The sequence below is a fragment of the Apteryx mantelli genome, unplaced genomic scaffold (assembly GCF_036417845.1).
Source record: "Apteryx mantelli isolate bAptMan1 unplaced genomic scaffold, bAptMan1.hap1 HAP1_SCAFFOLD_40, whole genome shotgun sequence".
Classification (NCBI taxonomy): domain Eukaryota; kingdom Metazoa; phylum Chordata; class Aves; order Apterygiformes; family Apterygidae; genus Apteryx; species Apteryx mantelli.
Genome location: NW_027118755.1, coordinates 2454942 through 2480899, shown reverse-complemented (window position 1 = coordinate 2480899; position 25958 = coordinate 2454942). Strand labels below are relative to the sequence as shown.

General features: G+C 47.3%; 2 protein-coding genes and 1 pseudogene across 2 annotated transcripts; 1 reads left to right on the top strand and 2 right to left on the bottom strand.

Moving 5' to 3' along the window:
• The first annotated feature begins 4606 nt into the window (after positions 1-4606).
• Positions 4607-5660, top strand: LOC136996520 (olfactory receptor 10K2-like). The gene has a single exon (XM_067317442.1). It carries the CDS (start codon positions 4607-4609, stop codon positions 5555-5557), a length of 951 nt encoding a protein of 316 aa, XP_067173543.1. The 3' UTR covers positions 5558-5660.
• A 2041-nt stretch (positions 5661-7701) lies between these two features.
• On the bottom strand, positions 7702-12867 carry LOC136996460 (uncharacterized). The gene is given in 4 exon segments (XM_067317380.1): positions 7702-8104; positions 8106-8191; positions 12034-12440; positions 12816-12867. Coding segments are annotated over 4 exon segments (948 nt in total).
• Positions 12868-14568: 1701 nt separating this feature from the next.
• On the bottom strand, positions 14569-19787 carry LOC136996519 (uncharacterized; annotated as a pseudogene).
• Positions 19788-25958: the final 6171 nt, after the last annotated feature.

Below are 25958 nucleotides of genomic sequence, written 5' to 3'. Positions count from 1 at the left end.
ACCTTAAAAAAAAAAAAAAAAAAAAAAAAATCAGGCCTTTACGCAGGGCCTCACCTGACATACAGCATTATCAACTTATGGCTCTGCACCATGAGCTGGAAAGAGTTTGTACTGCTTGACTTTTAATGGCAATCATCACCACAAGCCCGTACAATCCCTGATCAGATAAGAGGGAGCCAAAGGGTGAGAAAAATACCTTTAAAACTCTGCCTGTTTCTTCTGCTACTGCTTCTGCCCTCCAGGCTTCAGAAGGGGAAGGCAGCGATGATGAAGTGGCGAGCACTTGCTCTTCCAGGAAGACCCACCACCCCCAGCCACGTCAGCCCCATGACAATCCCATGCTCCTTTCCTCTCCATCTCCAGCATGCCCACAGGCATGGCTTGTACAGAAGGATTTAAATAGCTTTCATCCCTCCCCGGGGTGGGGGGAGGCACTGCACTGAGCCCTGTTATCCGAGGCCAGATGCTGCCTGGCTTTTACATCAGTAGTTCCAAAGATTGGAGCGCAGGTGCCCAGCCCACAGTGGGGACTACCTATCTGATGCTCCCTTCCCCTTGCAAGCAGCCTGGCACAGAAGTACAGGGAGGCACTGGAGTCCTGCCCACAGCCCGGCCCCTCCATGAGCCTGACACCAGGGCTTGAAGGAAGTGTCCATGGGGAGCTGCGATACGAGGCTCCCTCCTCGAGGTCTCCGGAGGCCAGGCATCCCGTGTGGGACCGTTTGCAAAACAAGCAGCTCGTTGCATATCCAAATGGGAGGTCCCTGCACGGTCCCTGGCTTCAGCAGCTCTCCCCCAGGTTTCCCTGGCACAGCGTCACCTTCCTTGTGCGCCACGCTGGCAAGTCAGCTCTCCTCGCAGAGTGGAGCTCAGGACCGTGCTCCAATAGCCCAGGCAGGAGGGGCCATCCCCCAGCAAGCTCCTGGCCATCATCCCAGTGCCCCATCACACACAACAAAGGGCTTTTTGGGGTACCATAGGGCCTCTCTTTGGGCCTGAGGTAGTGCAATACTGTATTTTAAGCCTTTTTCTGAAAAATACAATAATGAACCCAAAATAACAAGGCGGGGGGTGGGAGGGCTTTCTCATAGCCTTTCGAGGGTCATGCTCTGGGCAGCCCAGGACTCCAGTGGAAACCCATGGGTGGGCAGGTAGATCTCGCTCCTTTGGCTTCCTATTCTACATGTCAGGCTAGGATTCAGTTCACCTAACTCCAAAGTCCCAAGTGGAAGTATCTCTACCTGAGCTGGTTCACTGGACTCCTCAGGTGGCCAGGGAAGAGCTTGGCCATGCAGTCCGGGCACAATTCACCTCCCAGGCACAGGTGCCCACTTTCAGGATGTGGTGGGTCTTCTGCTACAGTCCATCCTGCACTGACAACCCAGACAGCCCAGGGGATCAGCTCCAAAGCAGATCTTTAATGCCCTCAATAAGACTCTAGTCAGAGGGTCTCCCCACGGATTTCTCAGTGTGACTATCTGATCAAGCTCTCTGGGATTGTACCTAGCTAGCTGGTGCTCTGCCAGGTATATGACATCCTGAGTGCTTGGCAAAGATTGTCTTAGCATGTGCACGAGTAGGAGGAGAGAACAACTTACTTCAGCACCTTCTCACCAAGATCCAGATTCCCCAGTTTCCCCGTCAATGCATGGCTCATACGGAGCTGCCTGAATGCAGAGAGAAATGCGAAGCCTCCTCTGAGACAACTTCATGCCAATGCACACCCTCAGTCTCCATCTCCTTCAAAGGCAAGTCAGGACAGCCAAGAGCATCCCAGCAACTAGCCCACTCCAGGGTCTGGCATTACTGCGTCCTGGCATTAGCCAGTCTGGAGAGGTCTGGGGACATGGGACAAGAGTCCTTGGGAGAACTGGTTCCCCTCCCAAGGGAACCAGAACTGCTGGGTGCCCAGAACTGCTCCAGGTGCATGTTGAACCCCTTCCCTCAGGTGGCTGGAAAAGCAGGCGGCCAGACATGGAAGTCAAAAGCAGCAGCACGTGCCAGCCATACCCTTGCCAAACCTTGCACAGACTCTCTGAGTATGCATGACGGCAGTGTGTGTGTCCAGTTCAGCTTCAGCTCCAGCACGGGAGACAGTTCTGGGCAGCCCAGCTCCAAACTGATCCACCTCTCCTGCCCACCTCAACTCAGAGGAGGACAACAAAGATGCCTGCAGGCCTAGGAGAGGTCCTTGAAGGAAGACGCTCTCAGGAAACTGAGAGCACTCTGGAAGCCAAGACCATGCAGGCCAAGTTGGCCTGGAGGGTCCCAGGACACCCTGGCACAGATGAGGCATCCCAAGCAGCAGCAGCAGCAGCAAGGGAGCATGCTGGGTCTGCCCACAGTCAGGCCAGGTTGTATCACATTGCCAGTGGAGCTGAGAGCATCAAGCCCCCGACCAAGGGTGGGTGTCCTCTTTCCACCAGCTGCACTGACCTCCTTTCATATCTGGTGAAATCTCTGCTGCAGGCTCCACTCAAGACAGGCCAGGGTGACCCACTCAGTGTAGGGGCCTATGCTGTGGACATCCACATCTCAGCAGATGGTCCTCCCCCACCCCTCCATGACCAAGGGCTTGAGAGCTTGGGGGGGCTAGCGGTGAGTTGGTGCAACACCCCCTTGTCTGCACCTAGGTGACATTCTCAAGTGTGGAGAACAGAGACCCAAGAGCCAATGATCTGCTCAGCCAGTGGTTGCTCCACCTCCAACGGGCACATGGAGGCATCCTTCCTGTGGAATGCAAGCTCTTGCTTCACCTTCCTCCTCCTCTCCAGCAGTGTCTCGTAGCCCCAAGCAAGCACCTGGCATGGGCTGCTGTGTGCTCAGCCATGGTTTCTTGGTAACACGCATGGTTTCATCTCCCCTCACCGCAGCACGGACATTTATACTTGACCCAGCAGAGAGAAATGGGCTCTTGCAAGAAGTGAGCCCCTGGCCTGCGTTTGGCACCTCTCTCAGGAGAAGAGCTGTGCCCCAGAGCTGTGCATTTCATACGAGTCAAGATGAGGACAGACGGCTCTCACCGAGGGTTGGGCAGTGCTACTTCTTGAACACACTCCTGCTGCTCTCCCATCACACCTTGGTCCTCACTGAATCCCAGTATACACCCCAGGCAACTGTGCCAGTGCAGTGGAGAGGTGGTGGGCTGCGACGGGGTGGAAAGGAGCAATGAAGGGCAAGGCCACTATTGCCAAAGAAACTTTTATTTTTGCCCAATTTCATCAAGAAAGAAAGGACTAAAAGTGCCTGCTTGATCCTAGCTATTACTTAGGAAAAGGCCTTGTGTCTTGAGACCAGCACACATTCGTTGCTGAGAGCTGCTGAGGGTATTGCCAGGATGCCTCACAGAGGTCGATCCTTAATTATGCCCATTGCAACCAACTAATGACATCTGTCCCCAGGTGAGGACATAGCAGTCCTTAATGAGCACGTACCTCGGTCTCCTGGAAGAGCTCAAAGCTACTGCCACCCTACCCACAAGGACAGGACAGGGTCTCTCAGAGAGGCTGGGGCTGCCTCCAGCTACAAGTGCGCAGAGGGCTGCAAGCCTGCTCCATGCCTGAACTTCCTTCTGGACAGTGCAGGTAGGGCTCTGGGCTCATCTTTCCCCTGGCTCCACAGTTTTCCTTTCTGCAGCCTTACTCTTCACAAGGGAGGGGAGGGAGAGGACCTGTAGCAGAGCCTTGATTAGACCCCACCACCTGGGTGTGAATCAACCCCATGCTGAAGGAAGAGAGGCTCTGAGCCTCCTTCACACAAGATCCCCCTTTGTGCTGTTGCCCTTCGGGTGTGAAAGGGAACATCCCAACGTGCCACCGCTAGCCCAAGGCAACCAGGAGCCTGCATGTGCATGCAGACAATGCACACAGCCCATGGCTTGAGCCAGTCTGGGCAGATCAGCAGCGGGAGCCGGCTGCACTGCTCAAACCCCCTGCCTTTCCCTGCTCTGCTCCTCCAGCTGCTCAGGGCAGCATCGCTCAGGGCAGCTTGGACGCTTCAGCGTTCACAGCTCTGCACGTGTCCCCGAGAGCTCGCACAGCCCTTTTGTGCGTGAGAGGCTCTGAACTGGCATTTTCTGTCTTGCAACTCCACAGCTGACAAGAAAGCCTTTCGCAAACCCTCCTCCTCTCCCCACTGTTCAGGCTGCAGCTTTCATGCCCTTGCTGAGAGTGATTGCCTGCAGCACATGTGCACATTGGTAGGCAATCCCGCTTTCTGCACTGCAAAGATGAGAAATGGCTCTTCCCCTTTGGGCTTTCTTGGAGAGCTTCAGTCAGCACACTGCCGCAGCTCACAGCTGCCCCCCAGCACACGAGAGAAGGCACCAGGCATCCCCGCACCAACCTGGCTTGCTGCACCCACCAGCTTGCTCTCAGGAGGGCAAGGTGCTGCCCACCGCACCCTCCTTCTGCTGTGCATCCCCAACCAAAGCACAGTAGCCCATATGCACCAGGAGGGCAACCAGCATGGGGAGGGAGAGGCCAGGAAAGGGCTTTTGAGGAGGGACACTAGCAGATTCTCTTTGTCACTACAGCTCCTTGCACCTTTGGTGAGACGGGTGCTGCTTTTCTTCCTGCCCAGCATTCAGAGAAAGCCTTTCGCTTCCATGGAAAATGACAGCCAAACCCTGGCCACAGACTTCATCTTCCTGGGGTTCTCCAACCTGGCAGAGCTGCAGAAGCTGCTCTTTGTGGTCTTTTTGCTGCTCTACCTGGTCACTCTGAGCACAAACGCCACTATCATGACCATCATAAGGCTTGATCTGAGCCTGCACACGCCCATGTACTTCTTCCTCTCTGTCTTGTCGTTTTCGGAGACTTGCTACACCTTTGTCATTGTCCCCAAGATGCTGGTAGACTTGCTGGCAGAGAGGAAAGCCATTTCCTTCCTGGGCTGTGCTGTGCAGATGTACTTCTTCCTCTTCTTGGGGTGTTCCCACTCCTTCCTCCTGGCCACCATGGGCTACGATCGCTTCGTGGCCATCTGCCACCCCCTGCACTACAACAACATCATGACTCGGCAAGTGTGTGTTCAGCTGGTGGTTGCTTCTGCTCTCAGTGGCTTGCTGGTTGCCCAGACTGTTACCACCTTGGTATTTTGCTTGCCCTTCCAGGCCTCCAGGAAACTCAACCATTTCTTCTGTGACATCGCCCCGGTCCTCGGAGTGGCCTTCGCTCACACCAATCTCAGCAAAGTTGTTGTCTTCACACTGGCCATCTTTGTCCTTCTGATCCCACTGACACTGCTCCTTATTTCATACCTCTTCATCCTCTTTGCCATCCTGCAGATCCCCTCAGCTGCAGGCAAGCGCAAAGCCTTCTCCACCTGCAGCGCTCACCTGACGGTGGTGGTCGTGCACTATGGCTGTGCCTGCTCCATCTGCCTGAGACCCAATGCCAGCTACTCATCGGATCAGGATGCGGTGATCTCAGTTGCCTACACCATTCTCACCCTGCTGCTCAACCCCATGATTTACAGCCTCCGGAACAAAGATGTCAAAACAGCACTTCGAAAAGCCCTCAGAAAAAACAGACTTTCTCAGAAAGATTTCCAGTGAAGAGGTTATTCCCCTTGTGTATATTCAGCCAACATCTTCCACTTCCAAGAAAACATCACCCCTTTTCCATGCATCCTCTCTTACTCACAAAGAAGCTTCTCGGAATGACACAGCAGCTCACTGGGGCTGGCAAGGCCCTGACATAAAAACCTCATAAATTCAAGTCATGGTGAAGGTGCAAAAACGGACCTTGAAGAAAGGTACCCCCTTCTGGAAGGGCTCAACAGCTTTGGGAACCCACATGCACACATTTCTATTTCGGGGATAGGAAAGGCTCTTTGGTGACATTTTTTCACCTGACCCAGGTAGTAAAGAAGAAAGGTAGGTGTTGAAATCATTTCAGGGTGAAATGCTTATTTTTTAAGGAGATTGCAAACTCAGAACTGTGCTCCTTTTGCGCATCAAGATGCCCCTGAGCTCCGGCATTCATCTGTCTGCATGTTATTTTAGCACCCATTAGCAGAACCTGCAAAGCAAGTGAGCTGCATCAGGTTGCATCAGCTTGCCTTTGCCATGGGCTAAGTGTGAACCTGGACACAGACCCGAGTCCTGAGACAGCTGGAAAGTTCAGGTCCACTGACCGGTGAGACCAAGAACGTGAGTCCAGATGGACCTACAGAAGAGCTCCTTGGGAAGACCTGCTCTAGAAAAACAAATTAATAAGATCTCTCCCTGTGAGCACACTTCTCCTCCCGCATCATGCTGCTTTCACAAAAAGCAGTGGAGCCAGCTGTGAAGCTGGAATTAGCAAAACCAGGAAGGGCAACTCCTTCAAGGGGGGAAAAGACTCTTCCTGCGGCACCATTCTGCAGAAGTGAACATTTGTAAAATGAATTTCTGCCCACTGCAGCCAAGCACATCCTTTGTTTGAACAGCGGGACCTCTTGAGATGTGTATGAGCAAAGGGCTGGCTGAGCTCTCTTTTTCCAAACCGGGGCACCAAGCAGAACACAAGCAATGCCCAGCCCTCAGCCAACAAGGATCTCTCCAGCAGAGTCCTCAAGCACTAAATAAAGAAATAGGCTTTGCTTTCTGGAAAAAGTGAAAAGGTAGAAGGAGACAGAGAAGAAAAAAACAAAAGACACTTATTTTTTCCCTCAATTTCTAGGGTTTCTCACAATGTCAGAGGTACAGCCATGTGTCCTCCACAGCTTTGTATATCGCCTTGCAATTGCCAAGGCAGAGGATGGGCGAGAGGATGTTGTAAAAGCAAAAGACATTGCTGGACTTTTGAAAGGATTGTGGAGGTGCTTTATGCGTTGCATAGTGCATATTCAGGTTTTATCAAGAGTGACTTGAGACTGAACCAGGACAGAAAAGGGACAACAAAAAAGAAGTGTCTGAAAAAATGGTCCAAGTGAGATGTGAAGAAGACATATTTCACCAGGGTCGCTACAACCCAGTGGGAGCAAAACCTTCTCCCTTTGGTTAATCTGAATTAAAGCAGAGGATTTCCCTCGTGCATTATCTCATTTATGGCATTCTCCTTTGATTACCTGTATTATGCTGCTAATTATTTCATCTATATATCATATATTATATTGGTCACATATTATTTTGCTGCCAGTGCCCTGAAAGGACCCCAGGTGCTGCACCCGCTGTTGCCTGCCCTGTGGCATAGTTGGCAGGATGGCAAGTAGTATCACCAATCATTTACAGAGGCATGGAGTGAACTCGAGTCCCAACTTCTCAGGAGAATGGGCTCGTGACAATTAGCATAATTGGGAAATTGTTGAAAAATACCTAAAAAAAAAAAAAGAAAAGAAAGAAATAAAAGGTAGAAGTATCACTGAAATCAGGAGAAAAACTCCTTAACACCAATGTAGCATTAAGAAGCAGGCATTCTCTTTATTACGGCACCGGGTACACGGGGGATAGCTCCACCCAACGTGCACACCGTGTGCCGCATCATCTAAAGTTTATATTGCTCTATCATATACATATGCATTAAATGTCCAGAAATGATTATACATATTCATTCTATTTCTTAGAACTAATTATTACATTTACATAATCATTACACATGTGGTCTGAGTCTCTGGGGGTCTCTGGTGGTCCCTAGTGGTTAAGATCACAGAATCACTGAGGTTGGAAGGGACCTCTGGAGATCATCTAGTCCAACCCCCCTGCTCAAGCAGGGTCACCTAGAGCACATTGCACAGGATTGCATCCAGGCGCATTTTGAATATCTCCAGAGAAGGAGACTCCACCACCTCTTGGGGCAACCTGTTCCAGTGCTCTGTCACCCTCACAGTGAAAAAGTTTTTCCTCATGTTAAGATGGAAGTGTCTGTGTTTCAGTTTGTGCCCATTGCCTCGCGTCCTGTCGCTTGGCACCACTGAAAAGAGTCTGGCCCCATCCTCTCGACACCCTCCCTTCAGATACTTGTACACATTGATAAGATCTCCTCTCAGCCTTCTCTTCTCCAAACTAAACAGGCCAAGCTCTCTCAGCCTTTCCTCATAAGAGAGATGCTCCAGTCCCCTAATCATCTTTGTGGCCCTTCGCTGGACTTGCTCCAGTAGTGCCACATCCCTCTTGTACTGGGGAGCCCAGAACTGGACGCAGTACTCCAGATGTGGCCTCACCAGGGCTGAGTAGAGGGGGAGAATCACCTCCCTCGACCTGCTGGCAACACTCTTTCTGATGCAGCCCAGGATATCATTGGCCTTCTTGGCCACAAGGGCACATTGCTGCCTCATACTTAACTTGGTGTCCACCAGCACTCCCAGGTCCTTCTCAGCACAGCTGCTTTCCAGCAGGTCAACCCCCAACCTGTACTGCTGCATGGGGTTATTCCTCCCCAGGTGCAGGACCCTGCACTTCCCTTTGTTGAATTTCATGAGGTTCCTCTCCGCCCACCTCTCCAGCCTGTCCAAGTCTCTTTGAATGGCAGCACAGCCCTCTGGCGTATCGGCCACTCCTCCCAGTTTTGTATCGTCAGCAAACTTGCTGAGGGTTCACTCTGTCCCTTCATCCAGGTCACTGATGAAGAAGTTGAACAAGACTGGACCCAGGACTGACCCCTGGGGGACACCGCTAGCTACAGGCCTCCAACTAGACTCTGTGCCACTGAGCACAACTCTCTGAGCTCTGCCATTCAGCCAGTTCTCAATCCACCTCACTGTCCACTCATCTAACCCACACTTCTTGAGCTTGTCTATGAGGATGTTATGGGAGACAGTGTCAAAAGCCTTTCTGAAGTCTAGGTAGACAACATCCACTGCTCTCCCCTCATCTACCCAGCCAGTCATTCCATCATAGAAGGCTATCAGATTGGTTAGGCATGATTTCCCCTTGGTGAAGCCATGCTGACTACTCCTGATCACCTTCTTTTCCTCCACATGCGTGGAGATGGCTTCCAGGATGAGCTGCTCCATCACCTTTCCAGGGATGGAGGTGAGGCTGACTGGTCTGTAGTTCCCTGGGTCCTCCTTCTTGCCCTTTTTGAAGACTGGGGTGACATTGGCTTTCTTCCAGTCCTCGGGCACCTCTCCTGTTCTCCATGACCTTGCAAAGATGATGGAGAGTGGCTTAGCAATAATGTCCGCCAGCTCCCTCAGCACTCGTGGGTGCATCCCATCAGGGCCCATGGATTTGTGGGTGTCAAGTTTGCTTAAATGATCTCTAACCCACTCCTCCTCCACCAAGGGAAAGTCTTCCTCTCTCCAGACTTTCTCTCTTGCCTCCAGGGTCTGGGGTTCCTGAGGGCTGGCCTGACCAGTAAAGACTGAAGCAAAGAAGGCATTCAGTAACTCTGCCTTCTCTGCATCCTTCGTCACCAGGGCACCCACCCCATTCAGCAAAGGGCCCACATTTTCCCTAGTCTTCCTCTTGCTGCTGATGTATTTGAAGAAGCCCTTCTTGTTGTCCTTGACATCTCTAGCCAGATTTAATTCCAAACGGGCCTTAGCCTTCCTCAGCACATCCCTGCATACTCTGACAACATTCCTATATTCCTCCCAAGTGGCCTGTCCCCCTTTCCACTTTCTGTAGACTTCCTTCTTCTGGTTGAGTTTTGCCAGGAGCTCCTTGCTAGTGGTGTCAGAAGAGGTGTCACTCAACATCTTGCCATGAACTTTGCTCTACTTTTCCATACATGGTCTCAACTTGGCCTGCTTCCTTGTCTGAGAAAAGCTGTCTTGGTCCTAATCTTGGCTCCAACTGGCTTCTGCTGGTTTATCTGTACTTTCTCAGGATGTATCAGTCCCAGCTGCACCTGTGTCCTTGGCTATGTTTGTCTGAAGCTCCTGTTGAGAATCCTTCCTGTCCAAGCTGGTAACAGGTCCCCCATTCCCCCCTCCTTTGAGACTCTTTCTTGTCTGGGGCCTTTTGGTAACAGTCCCCCCCTTTGAGACTTCCAAAGTAAGATCTCAACATCTCTTTGGGAGTCTCACCTAGACTGCATAATTCTGATAATACTTTCGACCTTCAGGTACACACAATTGGGTACAACATAACATAATTAAAGGTAAATATTGGATCATAATACAGCACAAAATGCATACCACAACTATGGCTATAATTATTACAAACAATTCTTTTAACCAGGTTGGGTTTGGTAGCCATGAAGTGAACCAATTCCACCCTGAGGAAGAGGACTCCTTTTGTTTTTCCCACTCCTCTACTGCTTTTTCGATTGAGGTTAGTACAATAGTCTGACTATCCTAGAGGGGTGCTTTTAAAAGGAAATCCTGTTCCCCTCCCAACATTACCTGTGAACATATCCAGCAGTCTGACACATGCAACTTCTTTGCCATTCGTATTTTTGCCTCCTCGTAAAGATTTTCATGGTTTGTTCCCTGATTGACTGAACAGTCAGTTAACGTCATGGCTATCCCAATTAAAATACTAATAATCTGTTGATTAGTTCTCATGTTTGATTAATCAATTAACTCTTAACTTTCTAATGTAAAAGCAAGCAAAAACTACAAACAATTCAGCAATACTTCCAGGTCCCGAAACAAGCAAAACTACAAATAATTCAATAACATTCCCAGGTCCTGGGCTTCAAATTATTTTCTGCATTCTTATTTGAAGAGGATTCTTATCTGATGGAATGACCTTCCATTGAGGTTCTTTCAGCAAAGATGCTGGCTTAACTCGAGTGTAATGAACCCAAGGTTTGATCCCTTCTACCTTGAGTGCAGTGTAAGTAGTTAGGAGTACCTGGAAAGGTCCTTCCTACCTCTCTTATAAAGGTTCGGAGTTCCACGTTTTTACGTATACGAAATCTCCGGGTTCATACTGATGGACACGAGTGTCCAACATGAGCAGTCCTGTCAAAACAATATGCCGTCAGAGAGCCGCAAGGACTTTCCCTAAAGAAATCAGATATAACACTAAATCTGTTGTTCCCTTTACATGTATCTCCCCTGGAATCAACGGCGCTTGGTATGGTTTTCCATATAATACCCCATAAGGACTAATCTTACTTTTTGATCTTGGCTGTATTCTGATTCTTAAAAGAGCCAGTGGAAGGGCCTGCGGCCATCTTAAAGAAGTTTCCTGACATATCTTACTGAGTTGTTGCTTTAAAGTTTGAGTCATTCTTTCTACCCTCCCGCTCGATTGTGGTCTCCATGGGCTATGCAAATCCCACTTGATACCAAGAATTTTGCTTAGCCGTTGGACTATATCTGCCACAAAATGCGGCCCCGATCAGAGGACATTCCTATCGGTACCCTGAATCATGGTATTATTTCTTTGAGCAATATTTTAGTTACTTCCCTAGCTTTATTGGTGCGACAGGAAAAAGCTTCTGGCCATCCTGAGAAGGTGTCAACTAATACCTTAAGATATCTATAACCGTCTTGCCTTGGTAATTCAGAGAAATCAATTTGCCAATAATCTCCAGGGGAACTTCCTTGCTTAGTGGTCCCCGGGGCTGGTCTTTTCCTGTTCATAGGATTAATTTTTAAACAAACAGGGCACTTTGCCATTACAGATTTCACTATTCCAGTCATTCCCACACATATAATCGAATTTTGAAGACTAGAAATCATAGCTTCACTACCCCAGTGTGTTTCTTCGTGTCTCTTTTTTACAATTTCAGTCATTATCTCCTGTGGAACAATGACTTGTTTTGTAGGAGTTACTAACCAACCCTCTCCCTTTGGGGTTGCTTTTAACAGTGATGCTAATTGTTGATCTGCCTCACTGTAATTAGGTTTCAGATTTGGGAGCTTCACCTGTTTTACTGGTACCAATGCAAGGATGCCTTGTCCAGCCACCTCTTTGGCTGTTTTATCAGCTAATTGATTACCCACATTTACTGTGGTTTGTCCAAATTGATGTGCTTTACAATGCATTATTGCCACTTCCTTAGGTTTTTGAATATTCTGTAGAAGCTGGAGAATTTCTTCCTTGTATTTAATAGGTGATCCTTGAGCCGTCAGCAATCCTCTTTCCTTCCAGATAGCCCCATGTGCATGGACTACCCCAAATGCATACTTTGAGTCAGTCCATATATTTACCTTTTTCCCTTCAGCTATTTTCAGGGCTTGCTTCAATGCTATCAATTCCGCCTTCTGGGCTGACGTGTTAATGGGTAGGGCCCCAGCCTCTATTACCTGTGTCGTGGTGACCGCTGCATATCTGGCCATCCGTTTCCCATCTCGCACAAAGCTGCTACCATCTGTAAACAGCTCCAAATCAGGATTAGTTGACGGTTCATCTCTTAGATCTTGTCTGCTTGAACACACGTGCTCAATGGTTTGCAGACAATCATGGTGCAAGGGTTCAGGGTCCCTTACTTCTGAGTTCAAAAACATCGCCGGGTTGATTGCTGTGGTAGTTTTCAGTTCCACATCATCCTGTTCCAGCAAGATAACTTGATAATTGAGCATACAGCTGGGAGACAGCCAATGTTGCCCCTTTTGTTCTAAGACAGAAATTATCATATACGGAACATATACTACGATTCTTTGTCCTACCATTAATTTTCTAGCGTCTTGGATTAAAAGAACAGTTGCAGCTACAGCACGTAAACACCCTGGTCATCCTTTACTCACGCTGTCCAATTGTTTGGAGAAATATCCCATAGCTCTTCTCCACGTTCCCAATTTCTGAGCACATCCAAGGTGAGATGTTGTCGTTCATGTACAAATAGCTCAAAAGGTTTAAACAAATCAGGCAGTCCCAATGCAGGTGCTGACATCAGGGCCTTCTTTAGATCCCTGAAAGCCACTTGGCATTTGGGGGGCCATAATATGTAATTCTCATTTGACCCTTTCAGAATTTCATACTACATACATACCTTTCAGAATTTTACTAATAGCCCATAGCTGGGAATCCACAGTCGGCACCATCCCGCCATACTCAAGAATGCCCTCAGCTCTCATGCATTTCTTGGTTCTGGAGTTTGGCAGATTGCTTCCTTTCTGTCGGTTCCCAGTCTTCGTTGTCCCTGTGAAATCTCAAGACCTAGATAAATCACAGTCTCTTTCCCTACTTGAGCCTTACTTTTTGTCACACGATATCCTCTTTGTCTTAGGAAATTCAACAGGCTTGTGGTCATCTGTAGGCACTCTCCCTTAGTCTCCGCAGCCAACAAAATGTCATCCACATACTGCAGTATTGTTCCTGCCAGATTTTCCTTTTTCCATGATTCCAGTTCCTTGCCCAATTGATTGCCAAATATTGTTGGACTGTTTTTGAACCCCTGAGGTAACACCGTCCAAGTAAGTTGGGTTTTAAGTCCGGTGGTGGGGCTTTCCCATTCAAAGGCTAATATTGCCTGACTGTCTAGAGGTATGCAGAAAAAGGCATCCTTGAGATCAAGTACAGTAAACCATTTATGGTTCTCCTTCAGGGATGTCAGCAAGGTATATGGGTTAGCCACCACTGGGTGAATATCTGGAACAATCTGATTCATGGCTCTTAAATCCTGAACCAACCTATATTCCTTGCCATTCTGTTTTTTTATTGGTAATACTGGGGTGTTATATTCTGATTTGCAGTCTATCAATAATCCATAATTCAAAAATTTAGTTATTAATTCTTCCAACCCTTTTCTAGCCTCCCACTTAACAGGGTACTGTTTTTGTCTTACCGGTTTAGCTCCAAATTTTAGAACAACTTTCACCAGTTTCGCCAATTTAGACTGACCTGGAATTCAGCTAGCCCATACAACTGGTATTACTGCATCCTCGACTTCAGCAGGAATCTCTTCCTCCAGTTTCTGCGTGCTCTGCAACATAAAAATTCTCGCTTCCACAGCTTTTGCTTCAGGTATCAGTAATTGCACCTCTCCATTTTTAAAGATTATCTGTGCGTTTAACTTAGCCAATAAATCCCTACCCATCAAGGGCATCGGACATTCAGGCATATATAAAAATTGATGAGTCACCCATTGTTTTCCCAATTTAAATTTCAAAGGCTGCAAAAAGGGCCGATTTTCTTGTTTCTCTGTAGCACCAACAACACTTACAGTTTCATGGCTAAAGTTTCCTTTACAAGTATTAAGTACAGAGTAAGTGGCTCCTGTATCAACTAAAAATTCTACTTCATCATTTCCCAGCCTCAGTGTAAGCAGGGGTTCGGCTGGGGATGATTCCCCCGGTCCCCTTCAGGATTCATCGTTTAATGTCATGAGGTTGATGGCTCGCAGGGCTGGGTCTGACTTCCCAGCCTGAGGATATTCCCTCTGCCAATGCCCCCTTTCTCTGCAGATTGCACACTGATCTTCCGCAAGTTGGGGGTGCACAAAAGGAGGTAAATTTCCCCTTCCCCTAACTCTTCTCACACCTCGGTAACTCCCCCGCTGTTATGGAAAATCAGGCTCGCTGGCCTCCATAACAGGGTCCGAGCCTAGGTTCCTGCTGAGGCAGAAGTTCGAAGTCAGATTGAAGAAAAATAAAATTTAATGAGATACGTGTGGTAATTACAGCTTGAGCTGGGTGCCTCCGAAGAGGGACCCCAAACAAAGAAATCCCTGGGCAATTATACCCTTACAATCTAAATTCCCCACCCCTTAAGCGATAGTTTGGACCAATAGTAATAGTTAGGTCTTGGTTCTTCCCCTTCTTCACTGGGCCCCTTCATTGTCTCTAGGCAGGCTGCTGCTTATCTTCAAGGTTGGCTACTCCTGCTGTCAGTGTAACTTCTTTATCCCTCCAGCTTGAACCGGCTCTGGGGCCCCCTTTTACTTATCTAAGTAAAAGTTCACAGCAAGTTCACAGCCTGAGGCCTAAGGCTTCAGCAAATTTAGCTACTAATGCTAAGCAAGTTATGCTAAGCAATTAATTCTAGACAGCTTCAGTTCAATATTCTCTAACAGTCCTCCCTTTGTTTTTATTAAGCATCCCTGCTAATATGTTAAGCAGAGTTCTCGAAGCCTTTCGAGGCGTACTATCACTCTCCATAATCTTATATACAATATGGTTGTAAGCAATAGGCATAACATGGTCAAACTTAACATAACTATTACTGGGTGCAACATGTGATTATAGATCCCTGTTGCAGTTGGTGACCATCCCAGAAGAGTCTCCCACCAATGATATTCTCCATTCTTCTTCACTCTTTCCAAGATATGGAGTATCTCTTCTGCATCATGATGAACAGTGATTAGAGTTTTTTGTCCATTATTTCGGATGCGTTTTAACAGTTGACACAGGTCATCATGTTGTAGTAGTTTCTGTACCAATGTAAGGTTCATTCCGATGGGGGTAGGTAATAAATCTTGACTTAAGGTATAATTAGATTGTATTAATTGATGAGACACAACAGGAGCTGAATAATTAAAGTCACAGCCCATAACTTCAGAAAAATTACAAACACAAATATTTGAATGATTACTTGTGTCTACAGTAATGTTATCTATGAATATAAGATTACAGAGAGTTCTCATACAGACACACCCTTTTCCAATATATACAAGTACAGTTTCAGGGGTTTCATCAGGATGTATTTCAAAATGACAAACATTTTGTTCCGTATCAAGACAAATGTCTTGAGCTTTGATGGTATTACTCTCACAAATAAACCCTTGTTGTTCCCGTACAACACATGCGTTAACATCAACAGTTTGCCATTTGTTTCTGTTTCGTTGAGCCCATACTCTATGTTCTATCGGATAGAGTATAGTCCCATTGTGGCTTAATCCCAGCGCAATGATCGGGTATATGGTGTATACCGAAGCATTGTGTATTGTTAAGACAAAAGCTGTGGCCTTATTATCGATGGGGTTATAAGTAAAATTGACTAAGTACCACCAGGACTGGAATTCTTTTTCAAATTTAGTTGCATTATCCCAAATTACCTTTCAAATTTCAGTGGGTAAGGTGCCCTCTTCACCTTCCCTTATGATTGCTGCTACCATAGATTGCATCCACAGTTGCGCTTGGATACAACTGAGAGCTAGAGAAACATTAATTTGGACTGCACCAAGTGCATCCACAATCAATTGGTGGTCCCTTTCGTTAATTCCTTCCCACTGAGGCAATACATCAGACAACAGCCATTGGTTAGTTCCCAGTGCTAATAGGGAGGACCGTAATGGGTGTTCTAATTTGTTTAAGTCACTTGTTGTTGTGCTCAATTTATTTACGAGTACCTCGGCATCTATACTATTTAAGACTCCCAATCCTGTTCCTATGATACCGGTTACATCTCTCCTTGTTCGTCTTGGAGAGGTGAGGGTTCGTCCACGTAGCCATGCTAACCATCCTGTATAGGACGTACTTAGGAGTGGTGAACAGGCCGGTTTGATTGTAGAGATATTAATTTGCATCAACAGTTCTACTCATTTAAGAGACCATGATGGATTAAATAACACTCGTTGTTGACCCGTATTTTTAACTACATATGGTCCTGCCTTTACTATTATGGGAGACACTTTACTCGAGGGAGTCATTCTGGATTGATCCGAGGGAGTCAATTTTGATTGATCTGAGCTAACACAGGAGACCCAGGCTTCTATTTCTCCTTTGGCAGATACTGATATACAACACTTTTGGTCAGTTTTACACTGTTTTTTACAGCATTTGCTTTTAGTTTCTGTCAATACTGTTTCATGTAAGTTTGCTGACATACAACAAAAGGTTAAATTGAATTCATTCATTCCTATCCCTGAATAATTAAACCAAATTTGGTTTCCTTTGGTATTGTTTTCAGTATAACTTTGTATATCATAATTATCTCGTCTTATTAATTGTATACTTATCCATCCGGAACTTGTGTATAGAAACAATATTAGGCACATCCACGGAGCATGCGTGGTTGTCTTCATTGCTCTGTAGTGACACCTGCTGTACTCACTTCTTGGTCTGCCATTCGTTTCACGTGTGAGTGGTAAAATCCAATTCTCTTTCCCTAGGATTTTAACAGCGTAATAAGAACTTAACAATACAGTGTAGGGTCCTTCCCATTTTGGTTCCAATTTACTTTTTCGTGAGAATACTTTTACCAATACTTTATCTCCAGGTTGTATATTTTGCACTTGTATTTCGGGTGGTGTAGATTGATACCATTGAGCATATTTTTTAAGATTTTCAAACCTTTTTTGCATACCTATAACATACTGGGTTAGCTGTTCATCTCCGTCCAACAGGCTGGTCTTAGCCGGGATATAAGTTCCTGGTATAGCCAATTGATGCCCAAATAAGACTTCTGTTGGGCATAATCCTACTGGTTGTCTAGGGGTTGTTCTAATTTCCCACAGCACTAAGTTTAAGGCGTTAGGCCATTTGAGTCTTGCCTGTGTACATACCCGTGCTAACTTGTTTTTAATAGTTCTGTTCTTTCTCTCAATTTGTCCTCAAGACTAGGGATGATAAGGTGTGTACAATTCTCTATGAATTCCTAGCATTTGATATAATTTCCCTAAAAGTCCTGCTGAAAAGTGAGAACCCCTATCTGAATCTATAGTTTCTGGGACTCCATACCTAGGGACAATTTCTTTTAACAAGGCTTTAATCACTGCAGCCGTATCTGCTTTGCAGGTAGGAAAGGCTTCCACCCAGCTGCTTAGTTGATCAACTATCACAAGGAGATGTTTAAATCCTTCTGCTGCTGGCATGTCAGCATAGTCAATTTGTAGACGCTGGAATGGAAAATAAGCCCTTGGGTGGCCTCCTCTGTTAATCTTTGGATAAGTATCGTTAAATTTTTGGCAAGTTTGGCAGGTTGTTGTTATGCATTTCGCAACCACATGCACTCGGGAGCTGCCCAGGTTTGTAGAATACATGAGGCGACAGTTGATGCTCCTCCATGTCCACGATCATGATATCACCTATCTGTAGAAAGTAAATACCTTAAGGAAAGGATGGGCTTACCCCTGATAGTCCAAATTCCTTTTTCATCTTGAACTGCTTCCCACTTTTTCCAATTCTCTTTCTTCTTCTGCACCATATACACAGTCATTGGGTGACCCAAAACTACAGGTCGTGTTTTTCTAACAAGGGCTGCTGTAGCTGCTATCGCTCTGATGCATCCTGGAGTGCCTTTGATTACCGCATCTAGTTGGGTGAAGTAAGAGGCCGCTGGCCTACAGTGAGGACCTAGTTTTTGACTGAATACTCCACTTGCTACTCCGTTGTTCATGAACAAATAATTCAAATGGCTTACTATAATCTGGTAGTCCTAGAGCCGGGGCTGAGACCAACACCCTTTTTACAGATGTAAAAGCTTTCTCTTTTTCTGGAGTCCAGGTCAAAGGCTCTGTCTCCTCCGTTTTTGTTGCCTGGACCAATGGTTTGGTAAGCTCTCCCAACCCAGGAATCCATGGCTGACAAAATCCTACAGCTCCTAAAAATCCCCTAAATTGCTTTTTTGTTATAGGACGGGGTATATTGAGAATTGTCTTTACCCGTTCTGGATCAATTAATCTGTGTCTTTCCTTCAAGATAAGCCCCAAATATTTTACCTCTTGTTGACACAGCTGGAGTTTGGACGGAGATGCTCGATGCCCTTTCTCTGCAAGAGCGTTACATAGAGAAAGAGTGTCTTTCAAACATATCTCGTAATCTTTACTTGCTAATAACAAATCATCCACATATTGTATTAACACTGAATGTCCTGGAAGTTTGATATCTGCAAGATCATTTTTAAGTATGTGTGAAAAAAAAGAAAAAAAAAAATAGTCAGAGACCCAGTAAATCCCTGTAGTAGCCTAGTCCAAGTCAATTGTTGTCCCTTCCAGGTGAAGGCAAAAAGATCTTGGCTGTCCTCAGCTACTGGTATACTAAAAAAGGCTGCCGTTAAATCAATCACGGTAAAATAAGTTGCCCAGTGGGGCATCTGTGGTAATATAGTTGATGGGTCAGGAACTACTGGATGCGGAGCGATTACATTTTGGTTTACAACTCTTAGGTCTTGTAAAAACCGATACTCTGGACTGCCATTTAGAATCCTGCCTATTCTTTTTAACTGGCAGAATCGGGGTGTTGTATGGGGATTCACAAACTCTAAAGATACCCAATTTTAGATAGTGATCATTTTGTTTTTGGATACTCTTCTCTGCTTCCTTTGGGATAGGGTATTGTTTAACCGTGGGAGGTAATCCTCCCCTTGTTTTGATTGAGACTGGACTAGCTGATTTCAATAGTCCAACATCAATTCCTGAACAGCTCCATAACTTTCCAGGAACTGATTCTAAACCTGTTGGAATTTGCAGATTAGTTAACTCTGGTTCTGATGTCTCAGCCACAACACCCCCCTTTCCTGCCCAAGGATGGTTTACATCCAGAATTGAGTGTTTTTTCATCTGGAGTGAACAAGGCTTCAAGGAGCATTTGCACCTCCCCCCCCCCCCCCCCGGCAGGATCATACGCCCACAGTATTCCTCTTACAATTTATAACACTTTCTCTGGATCTTCCCTAAGCCTGGGAGTTTGTTGACTCCATGCAATCAAATCTTGGGGCCCCCAGGGTCGGTAAATTCGCATTGTAGCCACCTGAGGTGCCCCGTCCGGACCTGGCAGGGGCACTCCTGGCACAGGAACGACATGCAAAGGGGCTTGAAAGGCAGAGGGGGAAGGCAAGGGGGGGTATAGAGAAGTTGAAACAGAGGATAGCGCATAGGGTGGAGCAATTTCCACAAGCATTTTAGCAGCTGCACTACTTTCAATACTCTGAGAAAACTTTTCTTTGCCCAACTGTCCCATACATACCAATAATCCATTTGTCCGGGGAACCTATCCTGCAAATGGTGACGCAGGAAAGTTAACTCCTGATGATCAAAGGTTCCCTGTGGCGGCCATCGTTCTGCCGGGTTACCATCCTTTGTCAGGAACAGCCAATCCTCCTGACATAGTTGGATCAATCCCCCCCCCCCTTTTTTTTTTTCCTCTTAGGTTCTTGGTACCATCAATCTTACTCTAGTTTTGCAGAATTTCGGCTAAGGGCGTCCCCTTTTCTATGCCGAACTTATTTCCCATATTGAGTTCCTGAAAAGTGCGTCTTATGCTGATCAGGCAGCACACTTCCTTATAATATACCCTTTTTTTTTTTTTCTCAGCAACACCAGAATTTAAATTTTCATTACCCCCTGCAGCCGGCATGATTACACTCTTTCTCTCTCTCACTCTCTCTCTCTGGGAACCGCACTCACACCACCCGAGTCTTTAACTGCTAGGACTGCTGTCCCTTCGCAGTGGGCGGCTCTGTCAGCCGACGGGTGCCCCTTTCGGTTCCCAGGTCATACTCACTCACACCAGTCACAGTACCGGTATCCACACTCACACTAGTCACAGTAACTCTAAGTTAGTCTTGCAGTGCGCCTTACGCTGATCAGGCTGCGCACTCCCCCCTTCCGGCCGGAGTGAGACGGGACTCGAACCCTCTCAAAACCTGGGCGTGGGACTCGAACCCACCCCAATCCTGGGCGTGGGACTCGAACCCACCCCAAAACCTGGGAGTGGGACTCGAACCCACTCCAAACCTGGGCGTGGGACTCGAACCCACCCCAAAACCTGGGCGTGGGACTCGAACCCACCCCAAAACCTGGGAGTGGGACTCGAACCCACTCCAAACCTGGGCGTGGGACTCGAACCCACCCCAAACCCTGGGCGTGGGACTCGAACCCACCCCAAAACCTGGGAGTGGGACTCGAACCCACTCCAAACCTGGGCGTGGGACTCGAACCCACCCCAAAACCTGGGAGTGGGACTCGAACCCACTCCAAACCTGGGCGTGGGACTCGAACCCACCCCAAAACCTGGGAGTGGGACTCGAACCCACTCCAAAACCTGGGCGTGGGACTCGAACCCACCCCAAAACCTGGTACGCCTTACGGTGATCAGCCCGCGTACCCCTTACAGTGCACTTTGTTACCAAACCAGAATTTAGAATTTAGGCAGGAATTTAAGACTCACCCTCTTGGTGCCTCCCGTTGCCAAAGATCCCAGGTGAACTCACCCGATGGCGCCAGATGATCGTTTGGAGACGAGAGGCCCCAACAGTGGCCGCCTAGGGTCCCATCTGGGTCGCCAAACTGTTATGGAAAATCAGGCTTGCTGGCCTCCATAACAGGGTCCGAGCCTAGGTTCCTGCTGAGGCAGAAGTTCGAAGTCAGATTGAAGAAAAATAAAATTTAATGAGATACGTGTGGTAATTACAGCTTGAGCTGGGTGCCTCCGAAGAGGGACCCCAAACAAAGAAATCCCTGGGCAATTATACCCTTACAATCTAAATTCCCCACCCCTTAAGCGATAGTTTGGACCAATAGTAATAGTTAGGTCTTGGTTCTTCCCCTTCTTCACTGGGCCCCTTCATTGTCTCTAGGCAGGCTGCTGCTTATCTTCAAGGTTGGCTACTCCTGCTGTCAGTGTAACTTCTTTATCCCTCCAGCTTGAACCGGCTCTGGGGCCCCCTTTTACTTATCTAAGTAAAAGTTCACAGCAAGTTCACAGCCTGAGGCCTAAGGCTTCAGCAAATTTAGCTACTAATGCTAAGCAAGTTATGCTAAGCAATTAATTCTAGACAGCTTCAGTTCAATATTCTCTAACACCGCCTTGTGCCTTCCCTTTCTTTATAGGCTCTTTCAGGAGCCCTGGTTAAAATAGCAACCACTCTCCCTTCTCTCAGTACTCCCTCTGAACATGTCGCATTTCTCTTTCCTTTTCCCTATTATTAAAAGCTCTCCAGGCCACTTCTAACATTTTTCCCAGATCTCTCGAATCTGCCCCTTCTAATTTTTAAAGTTTCCTTCTTATCACAGAATCACAGAATGGTTGAGGTTGGAAGGGACCTCTGGAGATCATCTAGTCCAACCCCCCGGCTCAAGCAGGGTCACCTACAGCACCTTGCACAGGATCGCGTCCAGGTGGCTTTTGAATATCTCCAGAGAAGGAGACTCCACAACCTCTCTGGGAAACCTCTTCCAGTGCTCTGTCACCCTCACTGTCAAGAAGTTTTTCCTCATGTTCAGATGGAACTGCCTGTGTTTCAGGTTGTGCTCGTTGCCTCGCGTCCTGTCTCTGGGCACCACTGACAAGAGTCTGGTCCCATCCTCTTGACACCCTCCCTTCAGATATTTGTACACATTGATAAGATCTCCTCTCAGCCTTCTCTTCTCCAGGCTAAACAGGCCCAGCTCTCTCAGCCTTTCCTCATAAGAGAGATGTTCCAGTCCCCTAATCATTTTTGCAGCCCTTCACTGGACTTGCTCCAGTAGTGCCACATCCCTCTTGCACTGGGGAGCCCAGAACTGGATGCAGTACTCCAGATGTGGCCTCACCAGGGCTGAGTAGAGGGGCAGGATCCCCTCCCTCGACCTGCTGGCAACACTCTTTCTGATGCACCCCAGGATACCATTGGCCTTCTTGGCCACAAGGGCACATTGCTGCCTCAGGCTTAACTTGGTGTCCACCAGCACTCCCAGGTCCTTCTCCGCAGAGCTGATTTCCAGCAGGTCAGCCCCCAGCCTGTCCTGGTGGGGGTTTATTCTTCCCTAGGTGCAGGATCCTGCACTTGCCTTTGTTGAACTTCATGAGGTTCCCCTCCACCCAGCTCTCCAGCCTGTCCAGGTCTCTCTGAATGGCAGCACAGCCCTATGGTGTATCGGCCACTCCTCCCAGTTTTGTATCGTCGGCATATATAATGTCTGGAGCCGATTGTCCCATAAAAATTGAAGCTAGCTGCTGTGCTTCCTCTGTTTTCTCAGGATCCAGTTTGGTATATTTTCTGGCAATAACCTTTAATCGTTCCATAAAAGCAGATGGGGATTCAGCTGGTTCTTGTTTGACCCCATATAGCTTAGATCAATTAACTGCTTTTGGCATACCATGTTTTACACCATACAATATCCATTTCTGATATCTTGTTAAAAGTCCCCGAGGTCCTGGCTGGTTAGGAACCCACCCCTGGTCTGTAGCAGGAAAATTCTGATCTAGCGTTCTCTGCAAATCCCCACCAGCATGTGTTCCTTCCGCCTGTTTCCGAGCAACATTTAATACCATCTTCTTTTCAGTACTATCCAGCAGGGTGCTTAATATTACCTGCAAATCATTCCAGTCTGGATCCTGAGTCCTAATTATAGTTTCAAACACTTATGCCACTTTCTCCGGATCCTCTCTATAGTTCCCTGCTATTTTCTTCCAGGACCTTGAATCCGTTATAGAGAAAGGCACTTTAACTGTCACAGGTCTGGTATTTCCAACCATCTGCTGAAGGGGAGCCTGTAAAACCTCCCCCACTTCCCCTTGTCATCCTTTTGTTCTCCCTGTAATCGGGCTAAATCCTTCTGCCTCTTCAGCCTCCCCAACAACATCCTCGACATCCCCCCCAACATCTGTCAGGGGGACGACTGACAACTCCACATCCTCTTCCTCCTCCCATTCACACCTTAAACACCTCTTTCCGATACTACAAGCAGAACAACATCTTTTCAACTTGTGACCCTTTCTCTCCTTCTCTAGTGCTAGTATCATTGGATCCTTTGGAATCATTCCACAATCTTTCTGCCATTCAGGGTGGTTTCTTAATGCAAAAAACAAATCTACATACTTTACTTCATCCCATTTCCCCTCTCTTCGGCAAAACAACATTAATTATAATACGGTATTGTAGTTCACAGTTCCATTTTTAGGTCGTTTTTCCTGATCTTCTAAAGTATACGTTGGCCAGCAATGATTACCGTATTCAATTAATTGTCCTTTGGTAAGGGTATCTCCTGGCGGACCTGCCGCCTCTTTCCAATGCTTTAAAATACATCCCAGGGGTGAATCTTCAAAACCCCCCCCTCTTTCGACACTTGGTTACCCATAATCACAAAATCCACAAAACAAAGTCCAATGATGTTCCAAATGTCAAATTACCACACAAATCGAGCAATTCGGGACTCCAACCCACCCTGGTGGGACTTCAACCCACAATTGTAATTCGATCCACAATTCAGCACTCTAACCCACCTTGGTGGGACTTCAACCCACAACTGTGCACAAATACCAACCCGGGTGTTCCACAGACTTTCATCTAGCAGAACTATAACCTGACGTTCCCCTTGAGCTATCTCTATAGCCCAACCCTGTGGGGCTTTCGCCACGTCTGACGGGTAGGCAACCCAACCTTTTAAAGAAAGGAATGCCTCTACCTTCCCAGGGGTCTTGCTCAGAGCTCTTCGGTCCGGGGATCGGAGGTTCTCCCCGAGAATTCCTTGGTGCTGGCTGGAGGTCCTGCGATCCCACGGATCCGTCGAGGTTCAGAATCAGGGTCCCATCTGGGTCGCCAAAACTGTCGCTGAAATCAGGAGAAAAACTCCTTAACACCAAGGTAGCATTAAGAAGCAGGCATTCTCTTTATTACGGCACTGGGTACATGGGGGATAGCTCCACCCAACGTGCACACCGTGTGTCGCATCATCTAAAGTTTATATTGCTCTATCATATACATATGTATTAAATGTCCAGAAATGATTATACATACTCATTCTATTTCTTAGAACTAATTACTACATTTACATAATCATTACACATGAGGTCTGAGTCTCTGGGGGGCTTCTGTGGGGGGGTCTCTGGTGGTCTCTAGTTGTTGGGGGTTTTTTAGCATTAAGAAGTTTTTCTCCTGATTTGGGTGACAGAAGGGCAACTGAGTTGTTCCTGTCTTTGAAAATTGAACAACTGCAGAAACAGTTACAGGAGGAAAAGGAGAAAAGACAAAAGTTGGGAGAAAAGGTCGAGATGACGCTTATGCAGGCTCCATGCCTGCCACCCAACATGGTACAGATTAGGAAACTAATAGTATCCCCTGAAGACTGGGACGGAAACATCTGGGCTGATCCGATGACAGCGAGCCAGGAGAAGATGACCCTTTGTTCCCCTCAAATCCCCCGACTCTGAAGCTAGACCCATTGTTAAAACCCAAGGAAACAAGGGACCTCGAGGTGGTGCTCCATGACATACTATGCAAACCACTCCCTGGGATTCCTTACAATTGACAATTTTGCAAGAGAGAGAGAGCAGAAAAACAGCTGAAACTGAAACTGAATACTTGTGCCAAGTTTGCCTAAGTGGCGGTGACCGAATAACACTGAGTGAGGATGAGTAGCAAACAGCTATTGAGGTCCAGGAGTTTCCTTACATTTAGGACCTGACTCTGCAGATATACCCCATTCTATCACCAGTCGAGTAGCTTACTGGGCTGGAGGAACAGGCACAATGGAGCGAGGTGAACCTTCCATAATCCCCATTACAATTATAAGTGAGCTCTCCACAGCTGTCACAAAAGCTGCTTACATACAAGCCATGCACCAAGAGGACGCGGTGATATCCCATATCTTCTATAGTAGATTCAGCAGTGTTAAAACCACTCATTAGAGGAGCCCCAGCAATTCTTAAACCCTATTTAATTATAAATTAGGATGAGATAAGAAGAGACACAGAATGCAGTGAAAGACTAGGTGATAACAACACCCCGCCACATACCCCCCTGCAGGCAACTCCCTACATGGGCAGTATTAATACACGGCATTGTTAACCACAGCCGTGAAATGGGCTGGGAAGATCCAACAGATGAGAACAGGAACCTGAAGTCCCGTGGAGGAGATCGTAGGGTGAGACCAGTGATACCCCCATGGGGAACAGAAACTAGATCGAAGGGAAGTAAGCCTAAAGACCCACAAACAGAATCTCGAGAATGGAGAAATGGATTGTGGAGGAAAGCCTTAGCCCTAGGCATTCCCAGAGTCGCGATTCAAGGTCAGTCTACTGGCATTATCTTGAGTCTGACTGAAGCATTCCAGAAACGAGATAATGGCGAAAGGAAGGAACGTACTTTGACTCCTTGGGCGCCAGCTCCCAGAGAGAGAGAGAGACAATCCCTTCCTCCCCCTTAGGGAAGAATTGCAGGGCATGAAGCAAAAAGGCAAGTAATGCCCGGAAGGCAATTGGGTCTGCCTGTCCAGCAAGTGCAGGTTTATCAGTGGATAAGTGATAATGGCCCATATATCTTGATTCCAGTCGGT

What these genes read in the sequence shown, in the direction of transcription:
- LOC136996520 (XM_067317442.1), top strand. Translation starts at nt 4,607, where the DNA reads ATGGAAAATGACAGCCAAACCCTGGCCACAGACTTCATCTTCCTGGGG.